Raw genomic sequence first — 17064 nt, forward strand, 5'->3', positions numbered from 1 at the left:
TGCCAAGTGCACAAAATATATTCAATAAATGTTCTCTGAATTGAGTACTGATATAAAGACAACCTAGATCAGGAAAATAGTGTAACAATAGTAAAATAGCTACTACATTCTACGACTCCTACTGATGAAAACACACAGAAAACAAACACACCCATAAAATGATTTAGAACATGAAACATGTCCCAGAGCACTGAAACTTCTCAGAGCTCTACTTGATCTTTCCATAGAAGTACCTAGTCTTAGTATGGAATTTCACAAGCTACAGAACTGGCCCATAAAGACAGGAAAAGCTACACTGGCTAAATACAAAGGCCACATTAAAAACTTAATTTAAATTATCTGGGAGAGAGGGGATCTGCTTTTAGGAAAGTAGTGTTCATATAATTCAAGGTAAAACTTCTCTATCACAGCTTCTTAAAAAAAACTGGTTTTAAAGAAAATTGTTCTGAAGTTATTACGCAGATTGCTGCCCTAGTAAACACAGCTAAAATTTTAATGACTAAGTCATTAGGAGGATGTATCACAGTGCAGTTTCTAAACCTTCTCAGAGACAGACATACTACAATTTGTTCTCTGCCTCCCTAGTGATTCTCCTCTATGATCATCCAGATTGTGTTTCAATACCCCATTTCCTAATTTCTGCCATCTTTGCTTTTTCTCCACCCCCCTCCCTCATTTTCCCTCCATTGCCTTTGGTATTAATGGGGCTTATTTTCGATCACCCTCAATAGCCAGTGAGGGCATTCTTTTCCTTCTGCTTTCACAAAATGACCAGTCACATCCTGTATTTGGTAAACTTCAGTGTCTCTTGATTCTGATCACTGACTTTTCTGCACTTCAATTTTTCTACATTCATTATTCCAGAAAACTGAAGGTGCCTACGTTTGAAGGGCAGGGAGGGCAGTGCCGATAAGTCAAAATATTACTTTATGGTTATTGTTTTCCTTATACACCCCCTTTTCTATTTTCACTTAATGTTCATAGTACAGAAATTCCTATCAATGGTCCAGTTCCTATATCATGTCTTTAAAACTCCAGAAGAGGTAATGTGCAGATCAAGAAAATAAGTAAAATTAAGGGCCTCACTGGAAACTGAAATTTCTAGACCGTTTAGCATTAATGCATAAACATGCAGAAACTACATTCTTTAGGCAAGGAAAATAAAAGATTTTTGTCTAAAAGAAAGGTAATAAAAATGCTATCAACTTAGAAAAGCTGAGATTCTCTTCCTTTTTTAATGTTTTCACTTTGTCTACTATCACTATAATTTTAGGAAAGCATTTAACAAAAATAAAGCTTTTAAGTCAACTATTTCTACTGTGTAATACAAAAGGTTTTAAGAATACATATTCTGGTATGCCTCAAATTATATCTTTGCTCTTAATTGTATCAAAATAAGTTAATAAACTCTGAAAAACATTCAAATCCTCTTTTTGTATGAAATTTGGTTAAAAGAACCCACTGCTAAAACCACAGTGTAAATTGATGAAACAGAGCTACAAAGGTACCCTAAGCCCAGGCTCTGAATCTTTTTGCATATTTTAACATTAGGTATATTTACTCAATTTGGGTCTGTTTCCTGGTTTATAAGTATATTTGAGGTAGGGTGAAATAAAAGCACGTGAATTGTGATTAATGACAGGAAAACAAAATTTCAAACCAGCCGACTCAGTTCAGTTGTCCTGCCTCATATAGCATTCCATCAGGTTCTTTAATTACAGAAAGTTGGCTGGTCTGGGATCGGAGCAAACATCAGATGTAGAAAATTCAGTGTAACTTACAGAACACAATTCCTTTTGGTCATCCAAGAGGGTGTAGAAACAATTTGTTTTTGTAATGGGATTTTACCGATAAAGATAGTAAAGGCTCATTTACTGATCAGCCAGTGTGCGCCATATAGTTGTTAAGAATTTTATATGGATTGACATTAAATCCTCCCCACGACTCGATCAGTTAGATTGATTACCGTTACCCCTATATAATAGATGGGACATGACCTCAAGTCGTTTACTCAAGCTCACTTAGGTTCTACAACCGGGATACAAAGCATCAGATACCAGTTAGCACACTAAATTTCCACACTATACTATCTCTGCCACCCCCATCTTATGAAAAAATGACTACGCTCCATTCAGGTAAAATCCCATCTCTGTCAAGATTCTTTCTCTCCCACAGTCCATTTAAAATACATCCAGAAAGAATTTGATCATCATAAGACCTAGTGCCTCCAAGCACAGTTTTGACTTAAAAATTGGAAGATTTTCCCTATTACAATTATTACTTGTAATTTTTACTATGTCTAAAATTTAAAACATTTGAAAAACATAAAAAGCAATAAAATATAGCAAAAATTTTTTGTGTTTTAAAAGAACATAACCAGTTCACTGGGGTTCCACTGAAAGCATCATATGATAAAAACAAACTTTAATTTTTCATTTAACAACACTAAAGAATGAGGTATATAAATGTTTTAATCACAGACTTTTACTGTATGCAAGTAACTGTATTTCACAACTAGCATCTTACAAAAAAGACAGTCCCATTGTGCCTGGAAAAAGTACTGCAATTAAACAGAAAATTACATTACCACGAGAAACCACCAAATATCACAACTGTCAGGGTCTACAGTTTTGTTTTTTCTGTTCTTCAAATGCAATCATAGTGCTTTTAAGTGATATTTTGTATCTAAGCTATGTTTTTAACTTATATTTCAGAAGTCTCCTAGAGGTGGATATATATTAAACAAATGGCTAAAAGAAGCAGGAGACCCTAGAAAAATTTGAAAAGTACTGTGTGGTTTCTAGGTTGGATTTTTAAATACAACATGAAACACATTATTAGTTGTGAACAAAACTGCAAAATCTGTAGTCATAAAAATATTTTATTGGTAATTTTACATAATAGTAAGTGGGGCTGTAAATACTTTTATTTCAGGAATATTGATAAATGCATAAACTGGCATTTGTGTCTGAAAATAGGGCACTATGACTTTCATAAGAATCTGAGGCCAATTAAACTGATTTAAAATTAGTTATTTCCCAGTTCTGTGAAACAGTTCCATTTCTGTATTAATTAGATTCATACTTCTATGACCCTGCACAAGTTTGGGGCAAGACAACAGTGATAAACTATTATTAAGTTAAAGCTTTTCCAAAATTGCAGCCTTTAAAATATGTCAGGTTTCTTTTCTGTTTTTGCCAAATGCTTATAATTATTTGAACTTTAAAGTTTTATATTATACAGAAAATACCAGTGTTCAATGATAAGACCACTAAACCTGAATTATAAAGCTAAATAATCAATGTTTTATTGTTTACTACTCTGCTAGTAAACATTACAATAATGAATGCTTTAAAGATAAACAAAAACAAAAACAAAGATAAAACCAGAAACATAATTCAGGAACAATAATTTAGTAAAATGTGTCAAAAACATTGGCAACGGTTCATACAAATTCTTTATTTAATAACAATTTTTCCTATTTAACCACACCAAGTACCAGCAGGTGTATTTAAGAGGATAACCATTAAGAAAATCCTGTTGCAGCAATAGTTGATTAAGTTGATCTTTGACTTGTATACATATAACTATTCGTTCACAATTCTCAAATAATACATATTTAGGCAGCTTGCACTATGTTATAAAAATTTAAATTCGTTACATGCCAATAGTGGAGAATTCAAGAATTATGTGTTAGAATTCACTAAACTAAAAGTGAAAATAGACTTACCAATAACACTGCATAATGAATAATTCAACCACATTTTCATGGCACCTTGAACTGTGGAGACCAAAATGTCAGGTCTGAAAAGGTTTGTTTGGTAGGCATAGATTGCAATGAAGTCTAACAAATTCTAACAAATTTCTATTTTGTGTAAAACGCAAATTATGGATTGTGCATGAATGTTTGTCATGAAAATGTGGTACTTCTTGGCATAATCTGTGTATTTGCATGTTATGACAGAAGTGATGAAGAAACTGGAGAAAATAAACTTTAATGAGATTCTCCATTCAATGATGAGGCTTCTCCTCTGGGTGAAGATGACCTGGACATTCCCCTCTCTGTGTTATCAGAGCTAGAGCCACTCTGACTGTGTTGATCTGCAGAAGCAGCACTAGATGCAGGCGGGGACTTCGTTTTCTCCTTAAAGTCTGTAATAATGACTGTCAGATCTCCAACGGTAACTTCCAAATGCTGAGCACTACTCCGATCCACATTTTTCAATCTTGGCCTAAATACAAAAGATGATAAAATTTTAAACTAGCTTTTCTCTCTACCAACTTTCTGAACATATAATGGATAAATTAGGTAAAAATAACAAAATGAATACATCTATATTTAAAGCTCTAGATTCATGTATGAACTAGCCACAAAAATATAATTAAATGTTTCAAATCATTAACATTAATTGAACCAATCATTGATGAATCTTCTTCAACATGACAAATGGATACTCTGGAAGCAATGGTCTCTTAATTGTGCTTTTAAAGCTTTATCATAGTTTTGCAAACAGCCTATCAATTTTACTAAATAAATGTTTTAGAAAAGCAATGACACAGTTGGATTGCAGAGTAAGTTAATAACTGTTAAGGCAGAGTTATATATGCAAGGCTGTTACTCCAGAGATATGCACTGAGAAGGACATCATGATTATCTGTTCTGCCGATACCCATGAGGATTTTAACCGGTTAAAGCCCATGCAAATACTTGTTCAGTATTATGAATGTCACTCCTGGCTTTATGACCGAAAAAGTATCAGCTCCAACACAAATGTCTTTGAGTCTAGTAAGCAAAGAGAGAAGAGGGAAGGAAGAAAGGAAGGAAGTCAGGCAGGCAGGCAGGCAAGCGTTTAAGCTTATATTAGTGGCCTCTGTGTTTAATTTCTAACAGACCTCTCAAGCTCAGAAAGACACTTTCATATTTTATAATAAAGGAGATGAAATCCTTTATGTCCATGTTACATATGAATATATCAATGTTAACACACAATATTAAATGGTTCATTTATTATTTCACAAATTTACCTGGTTTTCTTATGACTGTTCTTTTTGCTAGTTGTTTCCTTTTCACTTTTTTCTTTTTCTACTTTATCTTTTTTCTCTTTCTTTGACTGTGTAGGGGGCACAAACTGCTGAGTAACCTGCTGGGCAACCAACTGGGAGACAGGTCGAGGTTTCCTGTGTGCATGTTAAAAAGAAAGGTTTTTGTTTATTATAATTTAAGAATATATATTCCTTATGAGAATAGCTCAAATTATAAGAATAGATATATGATATGATTTTCAAGTATAAAAATTCCTCATGTGAGATAATTTAATGTGCAATTTAATAGATTTTACATACACACATGCACACACACACAAATTATTGTCTTTCCTATCCAACAAAAACAGAACTATAATAACAGTAAAAGTTATAGCCTAAAATATATGGTCAACCATTAGAATATAACCAATACATGAATCAATGTGAAAATTATTTAAAAAGTATATCAAACTGAGTGCTCACAGGGAAGCACACATATAAATAAGCATGAGCCCTAAAAATTAAACTTGAAAATTTATACTAAATAATGTTTAAATTTATCCCTTCTCCCTCACAGAAAAAAGAATCTAACCATCTTTGATAATGATGGTTTGTCTTTCCTCTAAAAATCTCTCATTTATTCATTTAATACTTGAGAGTCAAAATTCTTCACTCTTCATTGCTAAAATCCTTGAAGTTTTTTGTATCTCTAGTCACAATCTCATCATGCTTTTTCGACCCTGACAATCCGTCCATTCTTTTGAGACTTGCCTACTTACTAACTTATTCCTTTAAAAAATATTGGGAACCTCCTGCAGAAATTGCACCAAGATATCAGAAATGCTTCTTGGTTTCACCCTTTGGTGCCACAAGTTGTGGCACCCAAGTTGTGACTCTACTGACGCAGGGTCAAAGATCCCTCCAGCTTTATGGTAGAATCTGGGCAACTGAGGTCAAGATTCAAAGTAAACAATCTCTAAGTTCTGAAACTGAGAGACAGAAAGAAGACTGAGGAGAAGGGGGAGGAATGAAAGACTAAGGGAGAGAAGATAAACATACATTTTAACAAATGGTCTACAAAACATAGTAATTCTATTGCGTGGAAAGTCCTGACCCTCTTTTGGTCAGCAGAATTATTAAAGAATCTTTTTGTTGTTTTGTTGTTGTTGTTGTTCCTCTAGAACAAGACAAAATGGAAACCAATGAGAAATGCTGCACTATCACTCAAAGCTATAAGGAGGAATCTTTTGAAGGAGTAAATAGGAAACACAGCATGTAAAACAGGTTTCAGTAGATGAATAATGCATTTCGTTTAGAGCCTACAGAGTCTGAAGCACAGATACCCAAAAAAGATGTTCCACAGAATTTAAGAAGTAGGACTGACACAGATATCAGGGTTAATGATATAGATTAAAAGTTACACAAATGAAAGTGATACTGAAAACACAGTAATTAATGGCCGAGCTTGGTAAGGAAATACTTTTTAATGGATTAAAGCAATGGTCCTTAAATTTAAGGTGTATCAGGCTCATCTGGAAGGCCTGTTTTTAGCTTGCTTAGTCCTACTCCCAGGGTCTCTAATTCAGAAAGCCCTGAGGTGGAGCCTAATAATTTGCATTTCTAACTGATTTCTGAGTTAGCTGATGCCTCTGATCTAGCCCCCACTTCACAAAGAAGCTATAAGTGCAAATATTGGTATTGCTGCCATATAAATTTTGAGATGGAGAGCAGGGAATGGCAAGTAAATAATTTAAAAAAAAAAAAAAAAAAAAAGCAAGGCTAACTGGATGGGAAGAAATTCAATAATGAGCTAAGGAATCTGGTTTACCCTTAAAAGAAAAGAGGGGCACCTGGGTGGCTCAGTGGGTTAAGCCTCTGCCTTCGGCTCAGGTCATGGTCCCAGGGTCCTAGGATGGAGCCCCGCATTGGGAAATCTCTGCTCAGCGGGGAGCCTGCTTCCCTTCCTCTCTCTCTGCCTGCCTCTCTGCCTACTTGTGATCTCTCTCTCTCTGTCAAATAAATAAATAAAATCTTTAAAAAAAAAAAAAAAAGATAAGAGATCACAGAAGAAATTAAGAATTGAATTTTACAAAGATTACTGGCAGCAGCCTGAAGAGGAAAGGTACTACAGTGGCAGAGAAAGTGTTAGGAAAGCTACTTTATTTATTTATTTTTAAAGATTTTATTTATTTATTTGAGAGACAGAGATCACAAGTAGGCAGAGAGGCAGGCAGGGAGCGGTGGGGGGGGGGGGGCAGGCTCCCCGCCCAGGAGAGAGCCCGATGTGGGGCTCGATCCCAGGACCCTGGAATTGTGACCTGAGCTGAAGGCAGAGGCCTAATCCACTGAGCCACTCAAGCACCCTGAGAAGTTGCGATTTTAATTTTATTATCTGTTTCCTCTTCTAGGATGTAAAACTCCAGAAGAAAAGAGAAGGTATTAGCTTTATGCTCCACTGTATAACTAGCACTTAGCATAGTACTGAAAAAATACTTAGTATTTGTTGCTGAATAATAAAATCGGGTTTAACAAGGAAGAAAGATGTGTTTTAAGGAGCAGTCTCTAAGGTTAGTTATTGGCCAGGATCAACCATTCACTACACAGAAGTAAACAAGTAGTAAAAAGTAAGAGCAACAAGAATTAATAAATCTTTCAATTATGTTGGAAATGGAAAGAGAAAAGAAAGCTCAAAGGTGTGGCAGGGTTGAGAAGAGTTGTTTAAACTACTGCCTAGTGAACAGTGAGTCACCTAAAATTGAGAGTCACTCCAAGATATAAAATGCAACTGAGGTGTAGTCATCATTTGGTCTCCCAAGGTAATATGGATCTCTGAATGTCTTCCTTCCATAACAAATGAAGGTTTGACAACTTCCTTTATTATGTTTTGTACTGTGTCACTCCCTCCATCCTAAAATTTAATGCAAAATAAATTAACAAAAATGTTGATTAAATTGAAAATAAAATTATAAATATCAAAATAAATTTACATGCTTTTGAACCTAGAGTAAAAATCCTGATGTTTCTACCAACCAATAAATCGACATTAGTTATTGAGTAGCCATTATTACTACTCAAGATATCATTGATTTAGTGCTGCCTTCAAGTAAAATTGCACATTTTTTCAAGGTTTTTCTGTATTCATTAATCCATTTCTTTATCCACCAATGACCTGTGTTCATTAATGACTTAATGCTGTAAGATCAGACTATCTCAATCACAGGTTCTCTGATCAAGATTTTCAGGAATATAACCCTTTGTGCTGTAGTTAGGTACAGAATATTTTTTATAACATGATCAATCACTTCCTTACCCCTCAAGGACTTGTCTCCAAGTGGGTACCCATCTATTATGTGACACTGTTCCTCAACTCCCACTTTTTTTTTTAAAAAGATTTTATTTATTTATTTGACAGAGAGAAATCACAAGTAGATGGAGAGGCAGGCAGAGAGAGAGAGGGAGGAGGAAGCAGGCTCCCAGCTGAGCAGAGAGCCCGATGCGGGACTCGATCCCAGGACCCTGAGATCATGACCTGAGCCGAAGGCAGCGGCTTAACCCACTGAGCCACCCAGGCGCCCTCAATTCCCACTTTTATGTGAGAAAGGGACATCCTAATTCCCCAACTTCAGGTCTCTTACAATTGTTATCAAGTCTTATTCATATTTAAGAAACTTTATCTCTCCAGAATCTTCCTAGAATCATTTCCCCTTTTAAATGGCCCATCAATATGAAAGTATTAGTAGAGCATGATTTGCTTCATAAAACCACGAGGTTGAGTAAAATATATAATTTGTTTCTAAATGAGTTATGAATCTAAAATTCTTCTAAATGTTATTCTGTCAGTGGTAAGAACAAACTATTCAATAAACGCACACCATCCAAATCAAAACCAACACAGAACGAACAATTAGTTAAACTGGTCAAGTGAGAGGCTGGTCTCTGAAGACAAGCTAGAAGACTACCAAATCAAACTGGGAATGAAGTAATAGTAATAAGGGTCTATACTCATCAGGAGAATGGCACTGAAGCACTGAATGTGAGGACATTTCAAATGGAAAATATGATCAGATGTTTACCTCAATAAGAGCGATAAAGAACTCTCCCCCAAATGGGAATAAAACTGAAAGAAATGGGAAATTTTAGGACAGTGCGATGAACTGAATGTTTGTGTTCCCTCCAAAATGTATTTGTTGAAATTCTACCCCTCCAAAGTGATAGTATTAGGAGGTGGGACCTTTGACAGGTGATTAGTTCATGTGGGTACAGCCCTCATGGATAGTGCTCCAGAGAGATCCCTTGACCCTTCTTCCATCTGAAAAAATAGCTGGCAATGTGGAAGTGGGTCCTTATCAGACAGCTAACCTGCTGGTGCCATGATCTCAGACTTGCAGCCTCCAAAACTGTAAGAAATAAATGTTTGCTGTTCATAAGCCATACCATTTATGATATTTTTGTTATAGCAGCTCAAATGGACTAAGGCAGTTACAGGAAAGCCAAGAACAGGTCTACTCTAAATCAGAAGGACTGACAAGCTTGATGTTAATTATGTTGGATTTATAGATTTAATAAAATATAAGCAAAGCTTTCCTTTGAGCAAATGTAAATATGAGACAAGTGATCTAATAAGCAACTGTGCGTTATTAATGTACCTAGTGTAGTTGTTGATTTTGTTATTTTTCAATCACTAACAAATCTTCTGCAGTGGTTCTCTTTTCCCTTAAAAATATTTACTTCTGAAAAAAAAAATATTTACTTCTGTTCTTGAGTAGTGATATCTTTTTATCCTAGACTTTCCTAAATGTCCAATGTTCCATTCCCTTATTCTCTTTTTAATGATGGCTGATTTTCTCTTAAAGATTATGATTGTGGGGTGCCTGGATAGCTCATTCGGTTAAGTGTCTGCCTTCGGCTCAGGTCATGATCCCAAGGTCCTGGGATTGAGTCCCGCATCGGGCTCCCTCCTCAGTGGAAGCCTGCTTCTCCATCTCCCTTTGCCTGCTGCGACCTCTGCTTGTGCATGCTGTCAGATAAGTAAAATCTTGGGGGTAAAAAAAAAGATTACGATTGTGTTCCATTGCTCTATGATTATTTGATCTAATTCAACTATGGGGAAAAAAGAAGCACAAAATAAAAATACACAAGTGTGTGTGTGTGTGTGTGTGTGTGTGTGTGTGTGTATAGACTAATTACTGAAATGAAGTTCTCTGCTGCTCTCTAGAGGCTGAATGCACTTTAAAGATGCTTCACTGAAAGTAGGCGAGCACAGCTTACCTTTTTAACATATCATAAAGTGACTCAGTACCATTCCCTACCGAAAAGAAAGCCTTCATATCTCTAGGGATCTTAAGATTTAAACTATGATCCTTCTTCTCCTTAAAGAGAAAAATCTGGAAAATAGTGGGAAATTTTAGAGGTGGGAGATTGTTAACTCATTAAGGGGCAGGGTGTCATTTTTAAGAAGTGCCTTTTATGTCCAGTGATTTCTCATTCATAGTTTTCACAATACACCTATAATGCCAGAGGTTTTGCAGTATGGAGGACAAAAGATCATCTAGTTAGTTAATTACCATATCCCAACTACATTCTCTCGTCCTCTTCCTATTTCCATATATCACGACTAAGCTGTTACTTGTGAAATATGATATTTAGAAATTGAGGGAATCTTCATATGCCTCGGTATATCCTTCATAAACAGCCCAGACAGACTGTGTAAAATTTTGCAGGTCTACTGATTTACTGTAATGTAAGAAAAAAGTGCAAATTTAACAATAATGTAATGGCTATCTACTATTCATCAGACAAAGTATTTTTAGGAGCTGCTTAACTTTCCATGCAGGTGGAAGAATGGTGGTACATGCTGACTTGCTATATATCATTTCTAACTACCTGTCTGCCTTCTATCCTATCACCCCACATCAAAAATTCTATATGCTAAATATTTTAAGAAAAATGTCTCAAGCTTGCTCAACCTCATCACAATTTAGCTTTGTCGAGTTGGGACAAGCAAAACAAGTGAGGTATAAAGTATTTACTGGTTTCTTTCTAAAAGAAAAAAAGCTATCACTCATAGAAATAGTCATTTTCCTAACACTAAAATATAAAGTGAAGCAATACAATAAATCTCAGTGAGTAAAAGTAACTGAACTAAACCTAAACTCGTTATGAGTCTCTTAATACACTGCTAACAAAACCCGAAAAATCTAACCAAGGTAGATTTGTAAGTGGCAACCTTGTTTTGTTTAACAAATTTATTGCATACTTACACAAGTCAGATATAGGTAAGATGCTGAAGATTCACTACGGATAAAACAAACATAATCTGTGCCCTCACAGAATTTACTTAGCAAATGAGATAAAAACCATGCAGAAGTAAAAAAAAAAAAAAAAAAAAAAAGGAAGAAAGAAAGAAAAAGGAAAGTGAGTTTTGTCAAAAGCATTAAGAAGAAAAAAACCAGTATACTGTAATACAGAAAAAAGAATGAGAATTTATTATAGACAATGTGGAAAGAGCTTTTAGTTCATGTTTAAACTGTCAGTACACCAGGAAAAAGAGCCATCACCACAAGCCCTTTTAAAAAATACTTTTAGCTGGGGCGCCTGGGTGGCTCAGTGGGTTAAGCCGCTGCCTTTGGCTCAGGTCATGATCTCAGGGTCCTGGGATCGAGTCCCGCATCGGGCTCTCTGCTCAGCAGGGAGCCTGCTTCCTCCTCCCTCTCTCTCTCTGCCTGCCTCTCTGCCTACTTGTGATCTCTCTCTGTCAAATAAATAAATAAAATCTTTAAAAAAAAAAATACTTTTAGTCATTGGGGCACCTGGGTGGCTCAGTGGGTTTAAAAACTCTGCCTTGGGTTCCGGTCACTGTCTCAGGGCTCTCTGCTCAGCAGGAAGCCTTCTTCCCCCTCCTTCTCCACCTGCCTCTCTGCCTACTTGTGATCTCTGTCTGGTAAATAAATAAAATCTTAAAAAAAAAACACTTTAAGTCATTTTATGAATAATTTACAGAAAAAAGAAATAAAGTAATAAAATTCAACCAACATTAAATTTTTACTAAGCATTTAAAGCATACTTAGCCCAAACTTTTAACCTGTAATAATGTGGTTTTGAAGGTATATAGACCTGAAATAGACAAAGTTTTCTGACTTACTCCTCATCAGCTATTATGCCTATTCTTAGGAACACACCTACCTTGAAATACTGATTTCATGATTTCAAACACACCTCTAGTAGATTTCGGCTTCTCTTCATTTCCACTTTTTGCACCAGCATTATCAAAACATTTTACTTCAAAAACCTTGATGGTTCATAGTTTTTTTTTTTTGAAGTGAGGACAACCATTTTCTTTCCTCCAAAATTACCATTTCCATTTTTTTTTAAAGATTTTATTTATTTATTATTTGACACAGAGAGAGATCACAAGTAGGCAGAGAGGAAGGCAGAGAGAGAGGAGGAAGCAGGCTCTCCGCTGAGCAGAGCCCGATGCAGCCTCCATCCTAGGACCCTGAGATCATGACCTGAGCTGAAGGCAGAGGCTTTAACCCACTGAGCAACCCAGGCACCCACCATTTTCAATTTTGTTTTTTTATTTTTTTAAAGATTTTATTTATTTATTTGAGAGACAGAATGAGAGAGGAAGAGGAAGCATGGGGGGGGAGGAGAGTCAGAGGAAGAAGCAGACTCCCCGCTAAGCATGGAACCCAATGTGGGACTCGATCCTGGGACTCCAGGATCATGACCTGAGCCCAAGGCAGTCGCTTAACCAACTGAGCCACCTAGGTGCCCCACCATTTTCATTTTTAGACTAGGTATATGTACCTATCCTTCTGTATGGTCTATTTACAAATCATAGCACATAAATTTTGATGCCAAATGTCATAAAAGATGAAAGAACACCATCACATCTTTTTTTTCTTTCTTAAAAAGACTTTATTCATTTATTTGACAGATAGAGCACAAGTAGGCAGAGCAGCAGGCAGAGGAAAAAGGAGAAGCAGGCTCTCTGCTGATCAGGGAGCCCGATGTGGGACTCGATCCCAGGACCCTAGGATCATGACCTAGCCAAAAGCAGCCACTTAACCGACTGAGCCACCCAGGCATCCTACCATCACATCTTCTTATGGCAAAACAAGATGGTTCAGGTTTATTGTTGCAAAATATTGCATGATAAAATCCTTTTTGCTGAATGACTCCTAATGTGAGAAACCACATTTCCTTTCTGTCCTTAAAAATATAATGTTCACGTAATGTTTCTTGAATTTGCAAAAAACTCATCTAGGAAATTATCATTTGAAGACACATCAGAAAGCTCTAGTACCACGATGCCTACAAAGGGTTAAAAAGCAAGAAGGGATGTAAATTACTCAGTGTGAACTCCCTGGATTTCTAGGTCCTTTAGTCTGGGGAGCATTCGGCAGTATTCAATGACTCTCTGAGGTAGATTTTTTATTTTTAAATGAATCGGGTTTTGAGATTTTGTGATAAAGAATAAGAAGGAAATAAGACTGGATGAGAGAGGTTTTGAGAACTGCAGCTTGGAAGCAAAATGATTATGTGAGGACAGAGGTAAAGGAGGGAAAATGAGGACTAAAAAAAAGTTGCTAGGGCTGTCTTTACTCACAGTGTTCAAGAAATACAAATAAAGGATTTGCTACTTTATTTTGAAATTTAAAAAAGAAAAAAAGAATGAGCTAATCTAACCTGCAGAATAAATTAATTACCTTTAGTGGTCTTCCTTTTGAGCATGTTCTGTTTGGTGCATAGAACACATTTATATAACATGTTCTTTTGGATTTTAATGATTAAAATATTTTTAAAAGCAATGTGCACCAAACATTTATGGAGCCACTGCAGCACCTCTGGAAAAACATGGTTTTCCACATCACTCTGCAATGCTGTTGATCCTTACATGGCTGTGTTCTATCTCCCCACCAACTGTACTCTAAACTCCCCCTACATGAGAAGAGATCCATATCTCACTTATGTTTGTATGCCCAGTGCCTAGCATAGATCTTACATGTACAGAAGCTCAATAAACACTTCGTTATTAATGATCATTAACAATACCAGTTAGATAGGATGCATAAATACAACTATCAAACAACTGTGTAATTGATTTGTCTATGGGCCAACTTTCAAGAATTCATTTTCTTGAAAAAATTTCTGATGTCATCTTCTGAGGCATTCACTTCTTTTTCATGAAAATGCAATAAAGGGTTTAATGTGCATGTCTGCTTTCTATAAAAATTTATTTTATTTTATTTTTTAAAGATTCTATTTATGATAGAAACAACGAGAGAGGGAACACAAGCATGGGGGAGCTGGAGTGGGAGAAGCAGGCTTCTTGCTGAGCAGGGAGCCCAATATAGGGCTCTATCCCAGGATGCTGGGATCACGACCTGAGCCAAAGGCAGATGCTTAACCCACTGAGCCACTAGGTGCCCCTCTATAAAAATTTATTGCCAAATAGATAAAAGAGTTCTTATAAAGTGGTTTTCTCTACCTTCAATAAATAATCTACTCTGCTAATCACGGAACTATTTGACTTATCATCAAAATTCAAATATTACTTTTTAGTACTGATATTCAAATTGTTATTGTTTTTGCAGCAGAATCATCATGCTAACAAAATTTTACAAGGAATCTCAATATGAAGTTGATGTGGAGACTCTGAATCCCCATTTGCTCAGTGCTCATCCTTGAACATCAGTTATCCCTGAGGTGTGGCTGTGAGAAATACAATTTAAAATCACTGGTGCAAGGGTGCCTGGGTGGCTCAGTGGGTTAAAGCCTCTGCCTTCAGCTCAAGTCATGATCCCAGGGTCCTGGGATCGAGTCCCACATTGGGCTCTCTGTTCAGCGGGGAACCTGCTTCCCTTCCTCACTTTGTCTACTTGTGATCTGTCAAATAAATAAAATCTTTAAACAAAAAACAAAAAACAACAAAAACCACTGGTCCAAGGATTCACACTATACCAACTAAATTTATGCTCAGGTTCAACATACTCTTTCTTCTTGTCACCTGCCTAAGTGTGCTTATACCATCATTTCAAAAACCTGAGTATTCTGAAGACTTTTTACTCTGAGGTCTAATTTTCAACATCAAACACTTCTGCAAAAGCCTAGAACACATTTTTCCCTAAACTACTGGGAAGTGGCAGCAGGGGATACTTGCTTCTTTGGCAGCTACTAAGAAAGTCCTTGGTAAGCACAGACAAAATAGATGACTACACATCAGCTTTAGAAAAACTAGGTTAGAGTGTTCAGCAATTAAATCGCTGACAAACCCCTCAAATCATTAAAGGACATCACAGCTCACTTAATTTGAAAGACTAAGGACAATCTCCAGAGCTATAAACAGGTCCTCCTCAACTTTCCCTTCCCCTTAGCCAAACAAATATCAAGTCCTTTCAGTTTATTTCTCTTTCACATTATTAGAATGATTCCACCTCATCATTCCCGTGTTTACCACTCTCGCCCAACCCAATAGCAGCCTTCTACATTATCTACTTAACTGACTTCTTGTCTTCTTCCCTCCAATCCAAGATTACTCTTCCTTCCATTCATTTATTTAACAAACATTTATTAAATAGTGTTCAAATCACCGTTCCAAGCACTGGGGACAGAACACTAGCTTACTTTTATTGTGTGCTGTTTTATCATGGGGTGATTCTTATTTCACAGAGAAAACAGAAGGTATTTGATGAAAATTTCCACAAGCTTTCATCTACGCCCATATCCTCTAACTTCCCTATCCATATTCCCAATTATGGCCATGTCTCTACTTGCTCTTCTCCAGGACACTACTCCTGCTACTGATCTCCTTTCTCTCCTGCTTCAAGATACTTCTTCTATAAATAGGTAATTCCTCTCAACATACAAACAGATAACAACAGGTCTCTTACCTTAAAAAAAGAAAAGAAAAAACTCTTCCCTAAGTCCACATCACTTTCTAGCCACTGCCCCACTTCTCTGTTCTCTTTTTTACTATAAGCATCAAATGATTTATTTATACTTACTTTCCACACCTCTTTCCTCCATTCTTTCACAGGTTCATCTCTATCAGGCTCTGGTCCCAACCATTCTACTAACACTCACTTTCAAGGTCACCAACAATCACTTCTCCATATGCACTAGTCAACTATAGCACTCATCTCATGCAGTCTTTTCAAACAGCATTTAACTGAGTTTACCACTCCTTCATTTCGTCATAAGCCTCTAGACTACCACACAATTTTTCTTGTCCCTCACCAGCTACTCTTTCCCTGTCTCAGTTATTGGTTCTTTTCCTTCTTTCACAATTTCTAAACTTCAGAGTGCATCAGGCCTCAGTCTTCACATATTTCTCTCTCTGCACTAACCCTCTAGGGCAGTGCTAAACAAAGGGTGGTCCACTAATCAAACCGAGGCATCAGCACCTGGGAGACTAGCACAAATGCAGATTCTCAGACCTAGCCTAAGAACTACAGGTATTTTTTATGCACACAAAACTTGAGAAATGCTATTCAAGATGACCTCATTCAGTCCTTGCTTTAAATACCATCTGTACAACAGTTCTCAGTCCAGGCTCCACATTAGACTTAACCACCAATACTTATTAAAAATATAGGATACCTGTGTGGCTCAGTCAGCTAAGTGTTCAACTCTTGATTTCAGCTCAGGTCATGATCTCAGGGTCATAAGACCAAGCCCCTCATCAGGCTCCACACTCAGCAGAGAGTCTGCTTGAGATTCTCTCTCCTCCTCTGACCCTCCCTGCCTTTGCATACATGCACTCTCTCTCTAAAGTAAATAAAGAAATCTTAAAAAAAAAAAAAAAAATTAAAATAGAAATAACTATACCTAGGGGGAAAAAGTTAAATTTTATTAAATTTTATAAACAGAATAAGATTTGTAAAAATGAACAGACATTTAAGAAAAAACTAGATTTTTTTATAAATGAAACCTAAATTGAACATTAATTTTAATAATGGAAGTATTCCCTGAATAATCTTTGGTGGGCATAAGAGTTTTCCTTAAAGATACACACACACAAACACACACACACAC

At 36.3% G+C, this 17064-nt stretch overlaps 1 protein-coding gene across 4 annotated transcripts in view; it reads right to left on the minus strand.

Annotated features, from left to right (window-relative positions):
- Positions 1-1672: 1672 nt before the first annotated feature.
- Positions 1673-17064, minus strand: part of YAF2 (YY1 associated factor 2) — a 79108-nt gene continuing 63716 nt past the window's right edge. For all 4 annotated transcript variants that reach the window (XM_032347907.1, XM_032347909.1, XM_032347908.1 and 1 more), the window contains 2 exons: positions 5026-5178; positions 1673-4232 (listed from right to left, as the gene is read on the minus strand). In XM_032347907.1, the coding sequence (XP_032203798.1) occupies positions 3995-4232; positions 5026-5178 (391 nt within the window). In that variant the 3' untranslated portion in view covers positions 1673-3994. The remainder of the gene's footprint in view (positions 4233-5025; positions 5179-17064) is intronic.

This window comes from Mustela erminea, chromosome 6 (assembly GCF_009829155.1).
Source record: "Mustela erminea isolate mMusErm1 chromosome 6, mMusErm1.Pri, whole genome shotgun sequence".
In the NCBI taxonomy this organism is placed as follows: Eukaryota; Metazoa; Chordata; class Mammalia; order Carnivora; family Mustelidae; genus Mustela; species Mustela erminea.